The following is a 25121-nucleotide window of genomic DNA, read 5'->3' as shown; positions in this document are numbered from 1 at the left end:
AACAAAGTTGGAATCTCCTAATAGGGATTCAAAGCCTCATAACAAAGATTGATATGTACTAAATATTTTCAGACTCCTAATAGGGTCCATCCTCTAACAAGGATATTTATATTAGTACATCATCTTGTGGGTACCATCCCCACCGGGGTTTTCCCTAGTCAACATATCGGGTGTTTTTGTGCATGAGTGTCTTGTTGTGGTTTCTGATTTTATTTCTCATATGTTTAAGATTTAATAAGGTAGATAATTGTGATAATAATTATATAACTGATTCACACCCCCTCCAATGATATGGGTGGACTATATATTCTAACATGATTCATCTAATTTCTTGTATGTCCTACATCAACAATGCATTTTTCTTTATTTTGTTCATTGCTTGGTGTTGGTGCTGAGGTCCTACAATTTCTATTCAAATGTCCAATCTTATGAAAACTATAACAAACTATATTTTCATTCATCCAAGTCTTAGATTTCCCTTTGAAATGTATCCTAATATTATTTTCTGCAATATGATCATGTTCATCACATAAATGATAATTGTACCATGTGTTGTAATCCTAATCATATGAGTTACCTTTCTTAGGTGCATTTCCTTGCTTATTGGTTATCTAGTTAGATTTTTTCTTTGTATGAATTATTGTGCTCTATGTCCATACTTATGATAATTGTAGCAATATCTTTCAAATATAGGTGCAACAAGCGTATTGTTGACCTTATATCTACACTCATGTGTTTGATGTCCTTGCTTCTTACAATTAAAATGGTATCCATTGAATATAGGCTTAGGATTTTGCTTTCCAGTCTTGCTTTTACAAACATTTGTTGTGTGTCCTAGTTTCCCACAATGATAACATGTAGGTTTGTTGTTCTTTAGTTTTGCATTCCTCTATTCTCCACTTTTTCATGATTCACCTTCATCGGTAGAAGATATGTGCTTGACATAGCCTAGTCTAGATGTGAGATGAGGTATTCTCTATAATCTCAGATGTGAGATGAGGTATTCTCTATAATCTCATCAGCTCTTCATAGTATCTCACATCTTCTTTGGGTTTGTTCAACCTTTCAATGAATTCCTTTTCAGATCTCAATTCATTCCTCAAATTGTCATTCTCATATTTCATATTTGCAATCTCCCCATCTTTCCTATTAAGTTCTTGATTTGCACTTAGCAATTGATTGAGCATATCAAATTTCTTGTGTGTTAGCTTTTGCACATCAAATAGTCTTCCATCAAGTCTTGTGGTCATTTTTCTTTTGTCTTCATCATCAATTGTCTTGTCTTCCTTGGCTTTCTTTTTCCATTCGGTCACTTCACATAGTCTTACTAATTGGATTGCATGCTCTCTCTTTAGCCATCTTATCTCATCATTCAATGTATTCTTCCTCTCCAATAGATATGTTATTAATACATCACTTTAACTGAATTTTCCATCATCAAGTAGTCCTTTAGTGTCTTTCTCTTGATATTGTGTATCATTCTGCAGGACTACCATCTCCTTCCTTCTTTTTATGGATCTCTTCAATTTCTCTCTCACTCCTTCAAGTTGTTATAGTGCAAATTGTATATCAAGCTTCTGATTTTCAATTATCTTTCCAATCATATAAGCCTCCATCTCCAAAATCTTTACCCTCAAGTGGTTGGACTTCTAAGATAACATAACTCATATACCAATTGTTGGAAGTCTCTTGGGAAAGATAGAAACTGAGAGGGGGGTGAATCAGGATCTATAAAACCTTTATCCTTTGAAACAATTATCAAACTGATATATTTTACCTCTAACCCTTCAAACATTTATAACATAAGTCACATAAACATTAATTGTAATAATGTGTCGAATCTAATAGCTAATCGCATCCATGAAACATGAAAGTAAATGATCAACACATAACACAAAGTTTTTGGTTACCCAAAATCCCTCCAAGGTGAAGGTAAAATTGGGGTGGGGATGACACCCATAAAGCTTCACTACTGTAGCAATGAAGTTTTCTTGTTAGGGCTACAAGTTTGATCACTTCTAATTATCTACCCTATGAGGTGTCTTCCCTATTAAGAGCTTACAAGTCTTATTCAATCTACCTTGATTAAAGGATTTAAGCTTACAACTAAGTAAGCACTATGTTAGGAGATTTACGATAGGTCTATAAGGATCACCATGTTAAGAGATTTGCTCTGAAATGCTTGGTAAAATGTATTAGTACCTGATCCTTCGATTTTCACTTAATATGTTGATTGTGGGTCTCTTCTTTCCAATTTTTGATATGATCTCTAATCTAATATATCACTATTCTTCCCTTCCCTTCCCTTCTCCCAATTAATTAGATACTAAAAATAAGGTTCTAGATCCAAATCAATGATCCATATTTCTCGCTTTTTCTGCTTAAACCTTCCATTTTTCTGATTGGTTAAACATCTTGCATAGGGATTAATGATCAATGATGAAATGTGTAATCATCTCCTTAAATTACTCCTCGATCATTCAAACATGCATTAATTCGACCAAAAATGGTTTACCTTAGTGTTTGTGCAATTCCAAACAAATATATCAAAATTGGTTTGCTCAACACATGAACACTTTAACACTTGGTCATAACTAATCTTCATGTTGCCCCTCAACTTTTATATGCTTAGCTCATATTGTATGAATAAGCATGAACTGACTCTATGTAACTCTACATATATTGTCTTATGTCTCACTCGGCATATATAGGAGTACTCAGTGACCATGGACTTTCTTGGCAATAACAACTCCTCGGCTTTAATTGAAATACGAACAAGTCTAATATACATAGCTTAGCCTTAGTAGGATGGCTCGGTCACAATGATGACCGACCAACTTTTCCATATGAATGACTAAGTATTTGACACTAATAGACAACACGTATCAGTTCTCATTGTATCACATCAATTCCGGTATTGGCTTAACCACCTTGCCAACCTTTGTTTACTATTATTTTAGGGCTAGTTATCTCCTTCTTGGCATCACCATTATTTGACTTAATGAATTCCCAGATCACTCACACATTAGTCAAATATGGACAAATATAATCACCCAAATTGGTTTAGTAAACTATAAGGCCCCTTTTTAGCATTTTTAATCTCTATGCTAGACTACATCTTATGCTTGATCAATTTTGCATAGTTTATCAATCACTTAACCTTGATCAAATCGTCGATTAATTAATTATTTAATTTTATCCTATGGTTTTGCCACTTTATCCTAAGTCTATATTTAATTAGAGCATGATCCCTTTTAATTAATTAAAAATCTCCTTTATCCTATGTGTTCACATGGACAAGAAATTTCTAATTTAATAATGAAAGAAAGGATTTTTATCTACACATTTTCCAAGGTGAGTGGAACCCTTTTACCTCTTAATCTTCTTCACACATTCTTTTGCCTCTTAAATATAGTCTTTGATTTTGCCTCTTGAAAATCTTGAGCTGCAAAGTCAAAATGAGAATAAACCTTGACCCTTGATTTTTCCTCTTAATCTCTAATCATCCAAATCTTTTTAACAGGAGACTCTCTCCTCGCTCTCATATCTTAGGTCTTCATGCTATTGTTATGTTGTTGTTTTGACTCTTGAGCACTTGAGCACTTGAGAACTCACTTTGCACTTTCATTTGCATCTTAGCTTAGCATTTCCTTATTGCATTTAGCTTATATCACATATCCTAACTAGGAGGATTGTAATCTTGATCTTATTAGTTTAGTTTTACTTTCCTTGTTTTTACATCCTCATTTTAACTTAATCTTGCATCAATTCTAGTTTTTCACTTGCATTATATTATCACTTGATTCCTTGATACAGCACACTTATTGTTTGTACTCTTTGAATCTTCCATTTTTTGGTGCACCTTTCAAGGGTTTCCATCCTTTAGCTCATTTGAGAGCCTTCGTCATTTGGATTCTTGCACATTATGAATAGGAAGCTATAAGTCATCAATCAAGACTTCATTTCCATTGGATATCTTGGATAGAAGGTTTTATATAAGTGTGCCTACTTTTGAGCATATAGAGACCACTTGAGAATGATATAACTACAAATAACATAAAAGGAAAACTAGACGCATTCTTTTGATTGAATTTCTTCACAAAGGATAACTTTAAGAAGTTTTCTATATTCCTAAATGTTAGACACCGACCCAAGACTCAATTTCAAATTGCTAGAGCAATTTGAGCATGTGTAAATGAGAAATGGTGTTTTTAGAGTTTAAGAAAGAGTTGGCGTCAAGTGTCAATGTAGATGAGTTTGAGACAATGCTATCCAAATTTTGAGCATTCAAAAAACCAAGCATAGGTCATTCTTCGAAGAATCATTCATTGCATAATGTCCATTCATTCCACCCCTCCCGCTGAGTGGGCTAGCCTAGTGGGCATCTGTTAACCCACTAAGGAAGTGGTTTTAATTGATTGGTCTATGTAGACACACGCATTGATTGTAAATTATATTTCTCTTCCCTGACCCTAATTAGAGTTGAGGTGGTATATTCAAGTCATTGATTTTATTTCAGTACAAGTGACTCATCGTAATTAGGGACCTATACAAGGACCTCACATCTCAATGGAATTTAGAGATTGCTTCTATAAGCAACTAAGATAATGAAGTTGGAATTGAAGTTTGGTGATTTCTTGATGTATCTTTATGCTTTCATATTCTCTAATACTTAAGTAAACATGATTTATAAGTGTCAAGGTGGAATCATCATTCACGTACATTTTGTTCTTAAGTCACTTCTAGCATAGTGTATGTTTGGATCTAAGTCATAATATGAATGCTTCACTTCTATTACTAATGCATATCTGTTCATTTTGAAGGTGTTCAAAGGGATATCAAAACTATTTGCACAATCCTTAAAGATTGAACAAGATTTGTATAGGATAATTTGGACAAAAAAAATTTGGTAGATTTCATCATAGAAATGTTTATCATTCAAGTTCTTAGGATTAGAGTAGAATTATTCAACCCTACTCTTGTTTTCTCTCTAAATATTTGTGAAAAGACTCAAAAAGTACTCTTATTGCAATATCATTTGAAATCTCTCACAACCAATATTCTCTATGTTAGGATTAATGGGAGATTTTTAGAAGTAGTTTGCACTTGGATATATTGTTTATATATTGCACGGATGATAGGTTTGTACAAACAGAGATTTTGTACATTGCAAAAGTTGGATTGGTCAGCAAAGTTGGAATATAAAAGGTCAAGCTATGTGTGCTTAGAATCATATTTGGGAATGTGTTGAGATACTACATTTGTAGTTGCTATGTTTATATGAAGAATTGGGTAAATTATACATCATTTGGCGAAGACTAGTAGCTGACCAATGTACAGGAAATAACTTATTGATATTTTGGTTGCATTTGATGAGTATGATGGAATTAAGGTAATGCAGACAGTAACATGTACGTAAGGACAAACTCAGATGGATTACTGATTATTGTTGTTTTTTTTCACGATATTATCTTTGGAGGCAATGATGAGGCTAGTGAGAAATTTTCTGAAGAAATGAAGAATGAATTTGAAATGTCTATGATTGGTAAAATGAAATATTTCTTGGAATTGCAAATAACTCAGAATAAGGATGGAATTATCATATCACAAACTAAGTATCTAAAAGATATTTTGACAAGATTTGGATTAGAGAACTATAAGCTAGTTGGAACACCTATGTTAATGCAAACAAGATAGAGATCAACAAAAAGGAGTATTGCAATATCTAACTCTTGTTATGCAAACAAGGTATAGATCAGTAATAGGAGGATTGCAGTATCTAGTTGGTATAGTTACAACATTTCAAGCAGCCCTAAAAAGACACATTTAGTAGCACTTAAAAGGATATTCAGATATTTTAAAGGAACATTAGATTTTGGGTTATGATATGATTTAACACATGATTTTACTCTATGTGCATAATTTGGTGTTGATTGGTAGGCAATGTTGATGATAGGAAGAGCACAACTGGTGATGCATCCTTTCTAGGAGAAAGATTGGTTTCTTGGCTAAGTGGGAAACAAGATTGCATTTCACAATCTACAGCAAAAGCTAAGTATGTGACAACAATTGTAATTGAAACATATGAATGAAGCAAATGTTGAAGAATATAGGGAATGAGTTTCCAGAACCTATTATTATTCATTGTGATAACACAAGTACAGTAAGAATGTCAAAGAATCCAATTTTACATTAAAGGCAAAACATATTGTTATAAAGTGTCATTTTTTTGTGAGAGAAGGTAGTAGAAAAGAAAATCAGATTGGAATATGATAGTAAAAATGAACATATAGCAAATATCTTTGCTAAACCATCGGCCAAGGATACATTTGAGTACCTTAGATGTATGCTTGGGATAATGTCCCTACCTGATTCAGAATAATTGATGCAAGGATTGCATCAATCCGATACAATCATAGCACTTTTCATACATTTGGACTGGATGCTTAATGCTTCTCTTATGGAGTAGTTGTATTGGGCAGAATTAATTTAAGAACTCTTGAGTAATGTTTTTGTATAATAGTGTTTATTGGCACTTGGTTTGATTGGCTTGATCCAATATAGGGAGAATAATGAGAGCACTTCATATTCTTAGATTGCCATATTGACACCTTTGCCATTAATGTCAATGGGGGAAAATAACACATGAAAAACTCACATGTGCATAGGAGAGTGTAATACTTATGGGGCGGAGCATACATGTATATGTTGAGGATATTCAGATAATTATATTCAGATAAATTAAGTTTTGGGGAGATTGTTCATGTAGTAGTATTTCTTTTTGAGTTGATGATTTTTCATTATATGTTGTCATCAATGCCAAAGCGAAAGATTATTGGAAGTGGTTAGCACTTGGATATGATAATTATGTATTTGCATTGATGACAAGTTCATCATTGATGTCAACATATACATATTTGTGTTCATGAGAGTCGGGGATTTTGCACATTATAGGAGTTGGATTGGTCAATGAAGTTTGGATATGACAGGTTAAGCTATGTAAACTTAGAATCAGGTTCGGGAATGTTTCAGATACTACATCTGTGTTTGCATATGTTTATATGAAGAATTGGATAAGTTATAGATCATTTAGTGAAGACTAGTAGCAGACCAGTTTGATACTTTGGTTGTATCTAAAGACATGTTCGTGATGATATTTTTATGTTAGCACATGTTGAAGATCATTCTATGAAGGTTGTTGAAGTGTAACATGTGATATAATAAGTTGGATTTATGGTGTATTGTGTACACAACTGGTATACAATGGATCATGAAGTTTGCTTTAAAATGTCAAGGAAACAAATTTACACAATTCATACCAAAAACTATGCACAATAGTCTCCCAAATTGTCAACTTAACTACAAGATTTTACTTGAAAGTAAATTTCACAAGTATATCCATCTTTATTGTTGCTCACAAGCAAACCTACTTTAATTAAAACACACAAGGTTCTCGTGGAAGGTATAAATCAAATAGGTATTGAGCTATGTTTCAAAAATAAGTTGCACTAATAATTCACAACAATCTCCTACAATTTCAATTCAAAAACAAGTTGCACTAATAATTCACAACAATCTCCTACAATTTCAATTCTAACTAAGTGGCAATTTTTAGGATTGGAAATCTCTTTACTTTGTCTCACTTCAAACTAAGATTATTGAGCCTCTTTTATGTTCCAATTTGTACAACTTCTACCAAAATCTTATTGAAACAAATCCTTGACAAATTGCCTCCCCATTTCTTATTAAAACTATCATACCAAAAATCCACTTCAAAATTATTATATACGTAGTATAAAAAATTCTAAAGGTTGTCTTGGTGAACTAGTCACTCATATAATCGACCACCACACACATAATTTGTTGAATAGTTGGAGGGAAGCCTACATAGGGAATGTAATTCTTCATTGTGTGATAATCAAGGTATCCATCAAGGTGCAAAAATTATGTGACCAATCAAGCTATCTAGGGCTATTTTTCTCATTGTCTCGATATCCTTGTCTCTATATCTCACACTAAAAAATGGTTAGCAATTACTTCATGCTCTAGCCTTTGGTACCCCTTAGTTGCAATCAAATGCATGACTGGTTCCTCATAGCTATGCTCCCATGCCATGTCATGTACCACAAAACAATAATGAAATGCAATTATCCTTGCCAAAGCACCATTTAATCTCTAAGTGATTACCCTTGTAAATTGGATTTACTAGAATTTGGGAATTTTCTTCCACGGTGACTTGCTTAATGCCCTTGAAACCCTCAACAAGCACAAATGTCGAGGTGAAATTATTGATGTCAATCCCAGTAAGCTAGGAAAAAGTTAACATAATAGCATCCAAATGACCTCACAACCCCTCAATGGGCTCTCTCTAGAGGTCCCATCAAAGAACTAACCCTTTTTATCCAAAGGGGGCAACCTTCAGTGTAGGCCAAAGGCAATATCAATCTTTCAATTCTTAAGCAAGAGTTGATTAGAACATTTGGTAGACGAATTTTTGAATACCACCATTGTTGCCTCTAGAAGCAACTAAGACAATTTTAACTTCATCCTATTTGAGGAGATCATCATGCTCCAATTATAAGGAACTTCATCCTAACAATTCCTTTTCTAAGTGTTAGAACTATAGCCCAGAAATCAATGATAATAAATAGTAATAAGAAAGATCCAAAAATGATACAATAAACACCAAAAGTATCCTGGGAAAACCCTTCTAGAATGAAGGAAAAAACTCAGCGATGCAACAAAAAATTTATTTTATTGATCATAAAAGTTCAAGTGTACAGTGCCTATCACTAGGTACGATATATATAACTTAAGGAGAGACTCTTCACATACCAAGCGAAGGTCTCTCCAATTTCCCAAAACATCACTCTTAATTACAATTATAATTACAACTCTTCGAATTTCCATGCCTCAACACATGTCGATAGACACACGTCTTTACATTTAATAAAACATAAGTGTCCCTTTCAGCTGAAGGTGACAATAACGATAATAGCATCCATATTTCGAGAGATAAAGATCTCCATCGTAGCTACAAACTTTTAACACTAAGGGGATGCGACGGATTCTAGACCTACACTAATTCTTAACCAAAACTTTCTTTGGGGCCTTTGGTAGTAGACACACCTATGTGGTTACCACCATTTTTGTCTCAGATTTGTTAAGCAGTGATTATCCAAGGAGATAACTGGTCTCTAAATAGTCTATTGTTTGTTTCTCTCCAAATTGTCCAAATGCCTCTGATCAAGACACACAGCCAAAGAGGTGCTAGCCTTGGAGATCATTTCAAGTGTTAAAGAGCATGCTGGCAAAACCATCAACTTTTGGATTATATGACACTGAATCACTACCATTTGAGCAGTGGAAGACTGGGTGATTTACCAGTTCTTCCATTTCTATACACAAGCAGCATACAGATAGCCCCACCCAACCCTTGCTTGATGTGTTTTCAAGTGTCTGAATCTCTCCCCAGAAAGCCCATGTTTTTTAGGCATCACATTTCCACAGTCCATGTTTGTACCAGATTTATTGATCTTCCTCCAAGGTACCAAGATTTCACCCTTTGCTTAGAATTTCACTTAGCAGGAGCCATGTTGGATCTTGGTTCCAACTCTGCTCACCACCCTCTAATTAGAAGAGCTCCGATTTGTTTTATTGTGTCTCAATAATCATTTGTTCTTGTTTAGTCAAAAGTACAATATCCTCCAGGTGATTGACCATGTCTCATCATACTCCTCTGGATACTGCTAAACATTTTCTCTGCAGAACAGTATCAGCTGAAATCTAATTAACCAAAGTTTATCAATGCCTTGCCCATAGAGTAAGTACGAAGGCCATATCACCATCACAGACTTCTCGGGATAGGCTCTATACAACTGTTTGCCCACAAGCTATAATAAACTCTTAGATATGGGATCCACGACTCCCATGAATCCAACTAGTTGGTGACAATTCTGAGCAATTCACAAGTCCAACTTGGTGAAAATTCTGTGCAACTCATGAATACAAATACTTGATGGCTTCACCAGACTCCAAATACTTTGTGAATTTTTTGTTTCATTCATTAAACCAAGTACTTAGCTTTCGCAGGACTGCTTGGTCAATCTGCTCCAGAGATGAGCTGAAAATCCTCCAGATTAGCTCTGCCCACAGGACCTTGTTCAAACCTGCAAACTACCTCTCATTTTAAGTGGGGTTATCAATTTGCACCCAACAAGCCTATTCACAGAACACGTGTTGAATATCTGGAACTCTTAAATGATGGGAAAAAATATGCAAGTAACGGCCAGTAGAACTGGCTTCAGTTTGCAGATCCAACTGGCCAGGCTGAAGAATTTTACTTTGCGGAGGGTAATGTACTAGCTATATCTTCTGAGAGCTTTGCTCCTGATTTAGAATAGACAGATCCCTAGACATTTGGTACAGAGTGTTGCAAATCAAATTCCTACATGGATTAGATGTACTTGAGAATGTCAGTACCACTGGTGTCCAAGGTCTTACATTTACCATCCAGAAGGTCCCATGCAACCAGTATAGGTCATTTACCCAAATAAAGCATGAACATCATCAAATGCCTATTTCCACAATCAATACTTAAAAAGGCACACCTTACATGCATAAGATGAGATCTAAGATCACAGATTCTCTCATTGATAGAAGACATTTATAAAACTTCGAAAATCTCAAAGTATCTGGACCACACTACCAAGTTGACACCCAAAACTGCCAACCAATAAAGATATCATCTAACAACCAACAAGGCTTCAGTTTGCAGATCCAACTGGCTAGGCTGAAGAATTTTACTTTCCAGAGAGTAATGTACTAGCTATATCTTCTGAGAGCTTTGCTCCTGACTTAGAATAGACAGATCCCTTGACATTTGGTATGGAGTGTTGCAAATCAAATTCCTACATGGATTAGATGCACTTGAGAATGTCAGTACCATCGGTATCCAAGGTCTTACATTTACCATCCAGAAGGTCCCATGCAACCAGTATAGGTCATTTACCCAAATAAAGGATGAACATCATCAAATGCCCATTTCCACAATCAATACTTTAAAAGGCCCACCTTACATGCATAAGATGAGATTTAAGATCAAATTTAAATTCAACCCCAGATTCTGTCATTGATAGCAGACATTTATAAAACTTGGAAAATCTCAAAGTATCTGGACCACGCTAGCAAGTAAGTTGACACTGAAAACTGACAACCAACAAGGAGTTCATCTAACTCTAACAACCTTATAAACTGAATCAAAGTATAACGCCCATTTTCAGAGACTTGCAGCAGCATCAAAGCCTTTGATTCTCTAAAAGAATTTTCTCCTAAGCCCAACCATATATCAATAATATGAGATCCCTTGACAGTGAGCCTTCACAAACATTTTAAGCATCTTATATAGCTCTACAACCTACCTAATGGTTCAAAGTTTAGACCTAAAAGGCTAAATCCTAAGACTTGCCACTAGCCAGTTTCATCCATATTATTACCACCTAATTATTATTATGATCAGGACACAGTAAATAATTTGCATAATTGTGGTGAGACCACAATTTTCCATCTAAAATAAACCATAGAGTCACATAGTCAAGTTGTAGTTCAGCCACTAAAAATCCTCAATGACAAGAATGAGCTCCCCCCATAAATAGCACAATCATGTGTATCTTATGCAAATAAAATGGTATGTTCAAATAACCCAAATCAAATGGACAACCTATTATGGTGTATGTTGAACTGACAGACTCCTCGTTGACAAAGCATGGATTTAAATGAAAAGTAAAACCAAAAAAATAAAAATATACTTGAAAATTTGATTACTATCTGAGCAAGTATTACCAAAAATCCTCAAAAGGATTGAACTCAAAATATGTTGCACTACAGAAATTCTGCAATATCCAGTTCAAAACTTAGACAACAGTAATACACCAGGAAATAAAACTATCTTGTCAGCTAACATTTAGTCCTGCCTTGGAAGTCTCAAAAGATTTTTAACTCATTGCACAAATTTGAATTGAAATAATACATCCTCATCCCTATCATTTAATATTACAAGATTAGGAATAGTGTTGCTGATACTTCTTAGAGAATTTTGTGACACCAAGACTCAATGAGCAGAATCCCTACTGTAGAACAGATCTAAAGTCTTTGCAGGTATACGATGAAGCAGCTCCCGAGGGAAGATACGTAGAAGAGTCCATGCCAGATCCAAAGATTGATAGATGTCACGGGTATCATATGCTCCTTGTGTAACAAACTTGCGTTCAAACTTGTCCAAAAACTCAAGGTATAGCTGCGTTCAAGCACATAATAAAATGAATATGATGTTCATGATTCTGGCTATAGATTTCAAACTAAGAAAGCAGTTTCTTTTATAGAGCTACAGTGATAGAAGGATAGTTCTTCAACCTTGCAGCTCGAACTTAAACAAATGAAATATGAAGAAATAAAGCACAAGAGTTCTATCTTAAAGGGCATTTTTAGTGATATAGGCAATGGAAAATTAACACAATGTACATGGGATGTTGTCACTAACATGATCATTCATATCAATATCCATTTAAAATGCGTATTTCCACAAGGATATTCTAATTCAGATGGAAAGCAGACTACATAAATAGCTATGGAAACAAATTCATGAGTAAGATATTTGAATACCAGATCCTCTGGAGACAGGGCTTCTTCACCCACAACAGCCTTCATTGCTTGCACATCTTTTCCAATTGCATAATTTGCATATAACTACAGGAACATATTTTCTAAGTGAGTTAAAAGCTTTTTTAATTGAAGTGCATGACATAAAAGCAGCTATAAAAGTTGGTAAGACTTTTAAACCTGATTTGAAACATCTGCATGATCACGTCGAGTCATCCCTTCACCTATAGCACTCTGCATAACAGTATTAGGATACTTAATATTACATCCATTTTCAAATTAGATTACTACCTACAGCTTCTCTCTATTTTCTATCTAGCTCAGAAAAGGAGCAGAGAATATTTCAAATAGATATGTGCATGTCTCATTCCTTCCATGGACCATCAAATGGGCATTCAATATTCTCAAAAAAAATCAGCTGTCTGCATGTAGGTTTATAAACATCTCAAATACTTCTTAATTCCAGGAACTGGAAAATGGATAAATATCTCAGTTCAGAATATGCAGAATGATTAAAATATGCTGATGATTGAGCACCAAGAGACTTTAACAACTTTAGCCCTATAACAATAATTATAATGTCACTTAATCATCCAATAAAATTATAAAACTATCCCTTGAACAGTATGTATTATCGTGCAAAATTTTCTAGTCTTGTAGCATGACAATTTTGTAGATATAGAATGCTAGAATGTTACTTGTCAAAAGGAAATATGCAGACTATATCAATCCATTCAGTTATAGATGACAATAATCATTCAAGTAACGAAATGAAAAGGAATAGATAATGATATTTAGGCACCTAGAATGTAAATATGGTAAGATACTAATATACCATCCATGTCAAGAGGAAACCAGAAGTCTGCAAGTTAAACGAGTTCATTACATGATGCTGAGCTTAAAAAGCAGGCATTGAGATTAAATATAGTTGAGCCTGTTATTTATTCAACAATGTATGTATGTAAAATCCAGAAAGAAATTGCAAATTTCCAAAATATCAACCATGCTTAAAATCTAACAAATAAAATGATCAAATGGAAAGAGCTCAAGTAATAAGATACTGGGGCTTCTAAAGAAGTTGTGTGTTTAATTCCTCATGAGTACTAAATTTGGATGCAACCTAAAATTCTATATCCAACTCACTGTTTTTGATGTACCACAACAAAGAAAAGAGGGTGAAAGTCCTATGTGGGTGGGACAGGAGAAACATCCCAAGTTAAAGCACATTAGCAAAATCTTTCCCCACAAGAGGAATTTACAAAATCAGAATGATACGTAACATCTAAAGCATAATTTCAAATGGAACAGCAGAACAGCATTTATACTTGGATGCCCTATATATAGTCAATCTAAATCCAGATTTTCTATTTCAAAAATATGTCTTACCTTCATCAAACGTGATAGGGATGGAAGGACATTAATTGGCGGGTAAATCTGCACCACACAAAGGCAGAGAACATTAATACCCTGGTTCAGAATACAGCCAACAATACTATAGCTGCTAAAAAAATTGCAATTATTATTTTCTAATGCAAACTAAATGTTGAAGTTAAATCAGTTGTCAGAAACATTAGATACTAGGGAAACATAATAAGAATACTCTATACCTGCCGATTCTGAAGTTGTCTATCAACATATATCTGCCCTTCTGTAATGTAACCAGTAAGATCGGGTATTGGGTGTGTAATATCTGGTAAAACAGAATCTATTTCAGTAAAATGAGGACTATGGAATGAACAGTATTATTATCACTTAAAACACTACTTTGAAACAATTTGAGAAAAATCAGCTGTGCACTCGCCATCATTTGGCATGGTAAGGATGGGAATCTGAGTAATGGATCCTTTACGGCCTTCAATACGTCCTGCTCGTTCATAAATGGTTGCCAGATCTGTGTACATGTATCCAGGATAACCACGACGACCAGGCACTTCCTCACGAGCAGCAGAAACCTGTCATCCATCGTAGTTGTGAATATTACATATGTAAAGGCTGGGCAGAAAGGAAAAGTAGCTAATAATGGGTTGAGAAATGCTAATTGGAAAACACATTTGAACCACGATTACAATAATAAAATTGAATTTAAGTTTAAACAAGGTGCTTACTTCACGTAAAGCATCTGCGTATGAGCTCATGTCTGTCAGTATAACCAAAACATGTTTTCCACATTCATATGCAAGATATTCTGCTGTTGTCAAAGCAATCCTAGGTGTGATGATACGCTCAATAGTTGGATCGTTTGCCTATAAGAACAAATGTTTACAGAGATTTAAAGTTTCAAGTTTAGACCAGAATGGACACATTTTATCATTACACTTGAGCAGCTTAGCTTCAAGTCATCAACATAGATAGTCATTTAGGAATATACTATGCACCTACCATATCTGCGAGGTATCAAACAAAAAATTAAAGAGCTTTAATCAAACAAACTCACCAAGTTCAAAAAGAGAGTAACTCTTTCCATCGAGCCATTTTCTTCGAAGTCACGTTTGAAAAATTGAGCAGTTTCCATGTTAACTCCCATTGCTGCGAAAACTATAGCAAAGTTGTCTCCTGCATCAGCCTGCAAATCACATGCATTCCACCACTGATCAGAATATGCATACTCTTTGAAAATAAACATCCCAATCACACATGTTTTAATATTTCATTCCCTTTCTTTGTCGTTTAAAAAGCATCAGTACCTCTAACAAATTTGCAGATTTCTCCAATCTCTTCACAAGCCCTGCTTGTCTGCAAATTTGAGCAGCAATCTCATTATGTGGTAAACCAGCTGCAGAAAAAAGAGGTATCTTCTGGCCACGAGCAATGGAGTTCATCACATCTATTGTCGAAATTCCAGTTTGGATCATCTCTTCTGGATATGTTCTTTCACTTGGATTTATAGAACTACCTGTCCCAGACTTGCAGTAGCCATTAATAACAAGGTTTGTGATACAAGAATAATCCAAGAATGGTTAGCCATAAACAAGTGAATGAGCATGTCAGTTGAATCTAAAATCAACTAAAAACACCGATATATGTGACCCAGAAAAACAACATCCTGTCTGTTACAAAGTGGGATAGTTGTTCAACAGAACTATGCACCCAACTCAAGCAGCATAATGTAAGCAGCTTGAAGATAAAAATACCAAAAAGGTCCATTACTTTTGTTTTATATATTACCTGAAATGTCCAAGTAGGCCTCGGGTAATATGGCAGGACCATTGTCAATAGGCTTTCCAGACCCATTAAATATGCGCCCAAGCATGTCCAGAGATACAGGTGTCTTCAGAACCTAAATATTTAAAGAAACCAAATCAACATCCTAAGAATAAGTAAACAACAATACACCGTGGATATGCAGTAAATATTGCTTGCGATGCACACACTTTACTGTGCTTCTTACATACATCTTTGCTCAATAATGTTTCAGACCACCAATTGAACATAACACAGGGATCCAACCATGTCATTAGTTATGTCCATGGCATTTTCGGAATGCCAGGGCAAGTTTCACAGACAGAAGTTCTACAGGTTATTTTTAGGAACAGCAGTGACCCGCAGTACTAAAATATGCACACACGCATATACATATACTCAAATTTTATTGTTCACTATACATGGCATCAAATCTTACGTTTAAGCATTCATTTAATGTATCAAATTTTATATTAAATTTAATCAAAGATTCAAAATCCAATGGAAATGGCTGGTCAGTGATAGCAGTATGTAAATAAACTATAGAATAAAATGAAGTATCATCAGCATGTAATCTAATTTCAAAAAAAAACACTACCAGAAAAAATCAATTATAAAAATTATTATAAACTTCTATATAATGTTTTAAAATAAACATATATTTCTAAATAATTTCACAATTTATATTTAAAAACTCAAATAAAATATTAATTTCTTGCGTGAGATTCATTTTAAGATTAATATCAAATATATCACAAAACTATCATTTATCAAATTCTAAGCCTTTATTTATCTTCTTTATCTTTGGGGTGGGGGGGGGGCGATCGGATGCATTTATATATTTATATATAAGAAATGCAATAAATATACAAAATTAAATCATTTGATAGTATGATAATAAACAATTGATCAAGATTCAAGATATATATTGCTTTTGGGATGGAGTTTAAATTTAATTGCATTTGCTTGAAAGTTCCTCTACTGTTCCCCAATTTAATTTTATGCATATCATTATCCCAATCGAAGCTCTGTTCTGTTAGTAAATATGAGCTGTCTGTTGAGGATCTGTTCTGACCTCCCTTTGTCATACAGAATATTTCCACAGTTCTTCAAAGCTATGACCCTCCCTTTGAATAGCTATGAATTAATGTCTAGGGCGTTTATTATGAAAATATGTAAATGTACAGATTGGGTAAACTTTTGGTATTAAACACTTACAATTGGATATAATAAAAAACAATATGGTCTAACAGACATAGAAGTCACTTTCGCAGACCAAATTTATCAAACATGTGTAAAGCTAATAGGTTGCCTATCCGATGAAACCCATTGAAAATTGTATAAAATGCTAGAAAGGCTTGGCAACTCTACTTGCAAAATGATTATATTCCAAATTGATTCCCAGATCAAGCAGAAGAACCCCTATTGTATTTCCTTCTAAGTGACAATGCAGAAATCTACTTTCGTAAAGGCAAAGTATTGGGTTTTGATTTCTTCAATGATTTAGAAAGTGTCTGATGCTCCCATCACTCTTTTCTCATGACCTAATAATTACAATAGACCCTTTTTCAAGAAAAATCTCTGAATACAGTTCCAGATTTATTTTTTTTGTATACATGGGTGGATGCTTTGCACGGCAGTTATTATTTAAGCTTGGGTCATTTAAAATTTTAAAATACATCATTGACAATTTAATAATGTACTAGTTTATATTAGTAATGTTAATACCATGAATAATGAAATGATCAATCATGAGTACTTCATATTTTAAAAAGTGAAGTCTCTAGTTAGTTTCTAGCTAGTGTCACAAATGTGTGGAAATATGTCATTTATGGTTATGAAATCACTGTCATGGAGCTGAGGCATGCATTCATTATATTGGAGTCATGGATGTGCCTGGGTGCTTTGTGGGCGCATGCCAGAAGCTCACCTGGATGCATGTGGATGCTTCATAGAAGCACCCACCTGCATCCAGGTGCCCAGGGTGAGCTTCCAGCAGGCACCTGCACCCACATCAGCCTCTGCAGACATCCACACCCGCATCCGCTGCTCCAGGAGAAGCATCCGTAACTAAGGATAAAATTGTGATATTGCTATCAGGATACTGCGTAAAAGAAACAAGAGCAAGTTACAAGTACCTAAAGATATTTGTTATCATCACCGCCTCTATAGTACAATATGAATCAGGAAGACAACATAGAAAAGAAAATTATATGATTTATAGCGTTTCATAATGATGCAAAAGGGTCCAAGCTTTCTCAAAAGAATGCACTAGCGATATCACAATTTGACTTGCTGCGGAAAATATCTCATTATTAATCTAAGGATAAAATTGTACAACAATAAATTTAAAAAATTATAATTAAGGAAAACAGAATAATCACCATTAATGGAGAAAAAATGACTAGCAGGGACATAGAAACAGTAACCAAAGAAGCCAAATATGCCACTGAAAGGGAAAAAGCAGATTTTGAAATTGCTGGTACTATCATCTTCCATCTCAAAAAGAAAGAAAAGGAAATGAAAAAAGGTCCTTTTATAGTCCAGAATACTAAGCAATCTATTTTTTTGGATCTGCAGATTGTTAGGAAAATGTCTCAACATCGCATTTTGTTGGTAAACAGATTTGTCACTTTGAAAACTATTTAGTTTGGACCAATGGAATGAATGTGCAAAATAGTTTTCCCAACAGTTGGATTGAGCCTTGACATACGGTGTTCCTCTGCATTAAGAGGGGCAGCTCCCTTGTAAGATATAATTTTTTATTTTTCAACTTAAGTGTACAGACTTGGAAAGATTAAAAGAAAGCTCCTCACAACAAATATACAACAACTTCAAAGCTTTCAGAAGTTAACCCAAAAGATCAATAAGAACAATCAAGATCTACACTCGAAAGCTATTACTAGTATCAATTTGATTGAATAATCTATGAGCATTTGCATAATACTACGAAAACACATGCTACAATAAGAATCAATCATTTGGCAGTTGAGATTTGTGGAAAAAGAGCTCAAAATGTGTTTCTTTTCATATTATCATACGAAAATTACAAGAAAAAATTCGGATTACAAGTACAAAAATTTGAATCACTTTCTGAAAATTGCCTCGCAATAAAATCCCAGCATAAGTGTTCTTTGATTTGCCAAAATCCAGAAAGTCCCTCCTACATACATTGTTTGTGAATTTATAAGCTATCCTAGCATAACCAACTTTTCAGGTTCATAACTACTCAAAAAGTTGTTTGGAAATTTCAAGAAACAATTTATAACTAATTCTAACTTTTCACAAACTCCAACTTTTGAATCCTAACCACAACTAAGATAAAGTTAGGACTTTGACCAAACCAAAATCAGCCCTAAAATTGACCTTTTACAAAATATAGAAACAAAAACTCGAAGACAACTTTAGCCATTTCCTATTTTAACTTCAGGTACTGGTGCTAGTATCTCCTGCCTTTGTCCTTTGATCTGGAGGTGTCGTGAGTAGTTAGGTTGAACTCGCTTTGAATACTCTGAACGATTTGATTGCCTGCGCAAAGGTTTTATTCTTGATGACAATCAAACTCTGCATTTTCAGATTGCATATATCATGGCTTTTCCTGGCCTCATCTAACTCTTGAGTGTAACATGGTAAGCATTGAATGCAAAAGTCTAATGCCACTGAACAGGCACTCAAGCTTACCATAATATATGCATCTGAACATTGTTTATCACCCAATTCAGAGCTGATTTTTAGTTCTATGGTTGCCAAAATGGCAGGTATATCTAGATCTTGAGTATGTCAATTGATAAGAATACCATCCACAATTGTTGGTACATTTCCCAAGGACTTTATTTTCAGCTGTTTGCAAGCATCTAGGAGCTTTTCTCCTTCACCCGTTTCTAGCACACTTCCACTTGATATTTTCCAGCCATATGTCAACTTGTTCCTCTTCTCCACTTAAGCTCAATTAAAGAGATTTCACTACATCACTGTCCATTGCTTTTATTTCTGTCAAATTGCTATCGATTTCTCTCCAGGACAATTGTTACTCTTTAAGAGTTCCCAGTTCTTTTTGAATGCTTTGCTCTATGTTATTTGCTTTAGCATACATAACTTTCACTCCTTGAAACAAGCTCAAGGCTCGTTCTTTCATGTGGTTGATCCACGCATCCACCATTTTACCATATATTTTCAATAATGTCTTCAGCAAACACCTTTTTGGGATAACTGATTATCTCTGTAGAAGAACAAAGTTCTGGAAATAAATCACCTACCATAGATTGGATGCATGAATATAGGGCTCAGACTTGATGCTTGAACTGATCCTTAGTCTATTTTTCCCTGTTTGATTGTTCAATTAGAACAACTGTTGACATCTAGAAATTATGCAACGTACCTTCACAGGTAGTCTAACCTAAGTCCACCTGATTCATGCTGAAATCAGATTCATCTGCCTCGTCTACATTCTTCTCGATGACAAGTCATGTAATCTCGACGAGCAGGGTTCACTGCCAATCTGGAGTCTACTTTAGTCTTTTTCATTTTAGTGTCTTTATGCACTTAATAAGCCACTGCATTTATGTTTGGTCTGTATGTACCCTCTTTTTCTTTCTTTCTAAGCTTCGTTGTAACCAAGCAGTTGAAAATGTAGAAGATGGTTTTGCTATTGCAAGAATATTCAGAATCATAGGTGAGAGCTCCTGGTTATTCATGTTTTCTATGACCAATATCTCTTGAGTCACTTCATCATTTTAAGGAGATGGTGAATGTGTAGGAGAAGTTATAGACTGAATCATCTCATCTACAAATGATGATGGCAAGACATTCATCTCAAGAGCTTCATCTATAGTTTGCTGAATTAGGGATTTAAAGCTTTTTCCTTGGGTTTGGACCTTCTCTTCCCAGTGACGGAATTGAGCTCACACACTGAAACTAAATTTATTCCTTTGTTAGGATCTTCATTATCATCTCCCCCTTGTGTGCCCTGTGGTGAACTAGAAGTGGTCGGCAAAGTAAATGAAATAGCTGATTTACATGTAACTTCCTGCGAATTATTGTTCTTCTTGGCACTACCCTTTCCTACCAATTTTATTTTTGTTGAATGACATAGAAGGTCCTTTCCTTGAGATTTTTCAATTCTGGTAGAGACCAATTAATGTAAGGTAATTCAAACAACTGTATTTGTTCAAAGTAGAAAGGATTAATTAGATTCAATCCGTCTTCTTGCACACCAGCCACATCCCATCCCATCATGTAATCAATGTTGTTGAACTATGAATCGCATCTAGTCTCTTTTTCTCACCTCGAAGTCATCCTCACAAATCGCCCAATAGTCTTCCATTGTAGGGAAAAGAAGATATCCAAGTCCTAGTGCCAAATTGTTCTTAACGTATCCACTGCCATCAAATGGGAAACGACTCTCATAAGAGTGGAGAGTTATCTTAACAATAGATCTTTGATGTTTTGAGCATCCGAAGAACTACAATTGTAATGCCCTTTACCAACTGGGAAAGGAATAACACCAGCTTCTTTATTCTTGCACTTATTGTTCACCAGGCCACTCTACCTGCAAATTTCTGTAACTACCAATTTGTCATCCACAAAGCAAGGTAAACATAAAGGGACATTCCTGAAAACACCCAATCCGAATGAAGGTGAAACAAGGATACTGTATGAAATAGCTCCCATAAGTGTTAATGAGACTAGCTGCTTCAAGAGATATTTGGAGTCCTATGTTTCGCTTTAGCTCTCTGGTTGTGAGCATAGAAAAGACGTCATTTACTCTACAGGAATGTGCATTGCTTTGTTTCAATTGCAACTAGGGGTAATAATTGTAGATTTGTGTAGCTACATTATAATCCCCATAAAGGTTGAGACCTGGCTATGATTTCATACTAGCAATTGCATATACATAAGAGGACATGTGGAATCTCTGATTCAGGCTGAATTGATTCAATTGGTTGTGAAGGCTATCATTGATCATCTCTTCACAACCGATAAATTGCTTTCCGATGGTTATGATATTGATATATAAAAAGATCAAATCCTAGAAATTTTCAGCAGTCTCATTCCTGACCACCCCGTTGAGAAGAACAATCATATCTGGAATATCCTCAGCAAAAAGTGCCCTGCATGGTTTCCTCCATAATTGTGATTGTCTTCTCAAAGTCTAATTGAATGCAATATGCAACTCAAAGTCTATAAAATTGCATTTAAATCCCTCTTGAGAAAAGCACCAAACATTACAATCAATTCAAGAAAATGTCATCACACAACAGCTTGGATTGGCACAAAATCTCAAAATAACCTGCCTCTTTTATTGAAAGCAATTTGATTTACATCCAAGCAAAAAGTCTTAGTGTGCACACAAATTGGCAAAACTTTCTTAGAGTGCACATACAAGTTTGCATAAGGAAGTTAGCTTTCCCATGATGATTTCCTCCCCTCCTCTCACATCCATCCCTCTCCTCCTGCGATCATTCCCACGCTTCCATTATGGACTGCAATCATGGCCACCGCAACTAGAGTTTGTTGAAAGTGTTCATCGTTTGTCAGTGCTTGTGTGTTTCGCTTTCTTTGATGGTGTTCGCATTTTGCAAGTCCTATTTCTTCTATTGGTGTGTGTTCAACAAGCTACTGTATTCTTCCTCTACGGGTGTGTATTCGTCGGCCTACTGTATTTTTCCACAGGTTAGGGCTTCCGCGTTGAGTTTGTTCACGTGACTGATCTGTATTGTTTCTCACGAGCTATGGCTTCCACGTCAGGTTTGCTCACACGACTATTGTTTGGGTTTCACAGCTCACGCGACTGATGCTTTGGTTTCATACTTTTCTGCTCACACATTTACAGTTCTTTTTCCTCACACATTTCACGATTTTCCTATGTGAAGCCAACAATCTCTACAAGTTGGAGTGTAACTAGAGTGTAACTGAAGTATGTATCATGTTCTAGCTCTTTCACATGAGTATTCCATTTATTTTGGACACATTCATATCTACTGCTGCTTACGGGTTTTTGATTGTGGGTTTAATCTATTTTACCTCCAATTTTTAACCGATTTATGATGACTGTAACTAGTGATGCATCACAGTCACAACCTCTAACCTACTAGAGGCTCTATGATCGGGTTTCTAAGCTGGAAAATGACAATCAAGTGCTCAAAGAACAAATACTATCACTGGCCGAGACCATTGCCGAACTCAAACATGCTACAAGAACAAACACCTCCCAGATCAAGCACTTCTTTGATACTTTCACTTCAGAAACAGCAGGTTTAAAAACAAATCTTGAATCCATTATCGAGTAGTTTGAGGGACTAGATACAATCAAAATACAGCAAACAGAAATGGCAGCAAAACACTCCTCTCTGATCTCGAAAACTGAATAGAAAGTGAAATCATGGGTTTCTATCTGCAACTCCCCAGTTGTTACTACTCCTTTACCAAATCTGGATAAGATTGTTCAGGGGAAGATTGAGGATGAACATGTGAGACGTGCTCGTGAGCTCAACCTACGAGTCTGTGGTCTCCCTCCCACTTCCAATCCTCTCTCAACTAGTCGTTCTTTCCTTAGCGATCAGCTTGTTCTCTCCGACATTACACTAGACAAATGCTAGGTAACATCCTTTTCATTCGGTTTCTCAACTTTTTAGATAGGCTCCCTGCTCTCAGAGCAAAGAGGAAGTTATTCTCTCCCTTCTAAGATTTTTCTAGACGACGATCTTACAAAGGCTCAGGTTGCAAAGCTAAAATATGCTTGTGGTATTGTGGCAGATGCTAGATGAGCTAGGAAATGGGCAGTTGTTCGGGATTCCCCCCACTAGTTAGAAGCGAGACAAGCCCCCAAGACTAAATGACGGTCTCGCCAGCAATCTAACAAGAGGGAGACCACTTGCTCTCTTCTTGTTAACTGCTGGAATGGTAATGGTTCTTTATTGTCATTAACCAATCTCTTACACGATGCAGTAGGGTCCGCTGACATACTTGTGATCACTGAGACCCACGAGAGTCCTATGCGTCCTCTTCCGAGGTTTATAGGTTATCAGTGGTTATCCGTTTTTAGAGAAGAGGTTCGTGCTTCTAGTGGGATCCAATGGTGTTGCCTGTTTGATTATAGATTCTATTTTCAGCCATACTTCTATTGTCCACTCCGATACGTTTGCTAGGTTCATGTGGGTCCATATTGACAATAAGTGTCACCAATAGAGAGATTTCTTCATTGTTGTTTGCTATTTCCCGCCAGCTTCCTCCCACTGTGCTATTCATGGTACCGAGGACGAAGACCCTTATGTTGACCTTAGCGAGAATGTTTCTCAGTTTGTTGCTTTAGGTGACATCATCATTCTCGGTGATTTCAATGCGAGGACTAGAGAACTCCAAACTGCACTTTATGACCGACGCTCTGATTCCATCTGCTCTACTGAGATTGATCTGACTACTTCAGGCCTTCAGCATATTCCTGAGGATGTTCTTGGACTGATTTCCGGCTATGGTCATATTTTTTGTAGTTGTGAGTCTTCCGGTTTGGTGATCTTAAACGGTCTTTCCTGCTTGCCTAGTTCAAAGCTCTTTACTTGCTGACCTCTTTGTGGGGATGCTAGTGTGGTTGATTATGCCCTCACCTCTACCTCCTTCATCTCCTTCATCCACAGCTTCACCATCTTGCACCTTCCTCTTGTGGATCATGTTGTCCTCCATATCCATTTTTGTCTTCCTCTGCATTCATCGTCGCTTCTTCAGCCACCTCATCTCGTCCCTTCCACTACTCATTCCCCTACTCACTTCCATTTCCCCGATGATGACAGTAAGCTTTTTTCCTTTCATCTTTCAAGACTCCTTAATCCTGTGTGTTTTGTTGACACTTGTGAGGCCTCCTCCATGTTTGATTTGCTTGCAATGGCCATTTGGAAGTCCACCATCCTTTCCATACCTCACCGCCCTTCACTCTCCCTTTGTAGCAAATGTCATAATACATGCCCTATGAACCAATGGTTTGATGTTGACTGCAAAGCTTTTCATCGCTCTGTACGGTCTGCTTTTAAAGCTCAATCTCCTGATTATGCTCACCTTCGATTGTCTTACTTCGTTTTCTTCGCCGCAAGAAACAATCCTTTACCACTTCCCAGCATAAATCCCTTTGCTCCACGTTGATCCGTAATCCCCAACTTTTTTGGCACACTCTTTTCCCCCGTTGTACCCCTCCATCTTCCATCCTTGATTTTCGCTCCCTAACCACTCATACCATGGCTCTTTATGACATTCTTCGACAACCTTCCATTCATCCCATTCTGCCTCCATTTTGT

The 25121-nt window shown here is 35.8% G+C and overlaps 1 protein-coding gene across 3 annotated transcripts in view; it reads right to left on the bottom strand.

Annotated features, from left to right (window-relative positions):
- Positions 1-11837: 11837 nt before the first annotated feature.
- LOC149553696 (V-type proton ATPase subunit B 2) overlaps positions 11838-25121 on the bottom strand; it is a 47764-nt gene continuing 34480 nt past the window's right edge. For all 3 annotated transcript variants that reach the window (XM_089789077.1, XM_089789076.1, XM_089789075.1), the window contains 10 exons: positions 15823-15934; positions 15342-15550; positions 15092-15220; positions 14763-14900; positions 14459-14609; positions 14265-14347; positions 14044-14091; positions 12838-12891; positions 12661-12744; positions 11838-12295 (listed from right to left, as the gene is read on the bottom strand). In XM_089789077.1, the coding sequence (XP_089645203.1) occupies positions 12110-12295; positions 12661-12744; positions 12838-12891; positions 14044-14091; positions 14265-14347; positions 14459-14609; positions 14763-14900; positions 15092-15220; positions 15342-15550; positions 15823-15934 (1194 nt within the window). In that variant the 3' untranslated portion in view covers positions 11838-12109. The remainder of the gene's footprint in view (positions 12296-12660; positions 12745-12837; positions 12892-14043; positions 14092-14264; positions 14348-14458; positions 14610-14762; positions 14901-15091; positions 15221-15341; positions 15551-15822; positions 15935-25121) is intronic.

The sequence above is a fragment of the Cupressus sempervirens genome, chromosome 6 (genome assembly GCF_028749045.1).
Source record: "Cupressus sempervirens isolate cs-2001-9-10 chromosome 6, ASM2874904v1, whole genome shotgun sequence".
NCBI lineage: Eukaryota > Viridiplantae > Streptophyta > Pinopsida > Cupressales > Cupressaceae > Cupressus > Cupressus sempervirens.
This window is presented reverse-complemented; position numbering and strand designations above follow the sequence as displayed.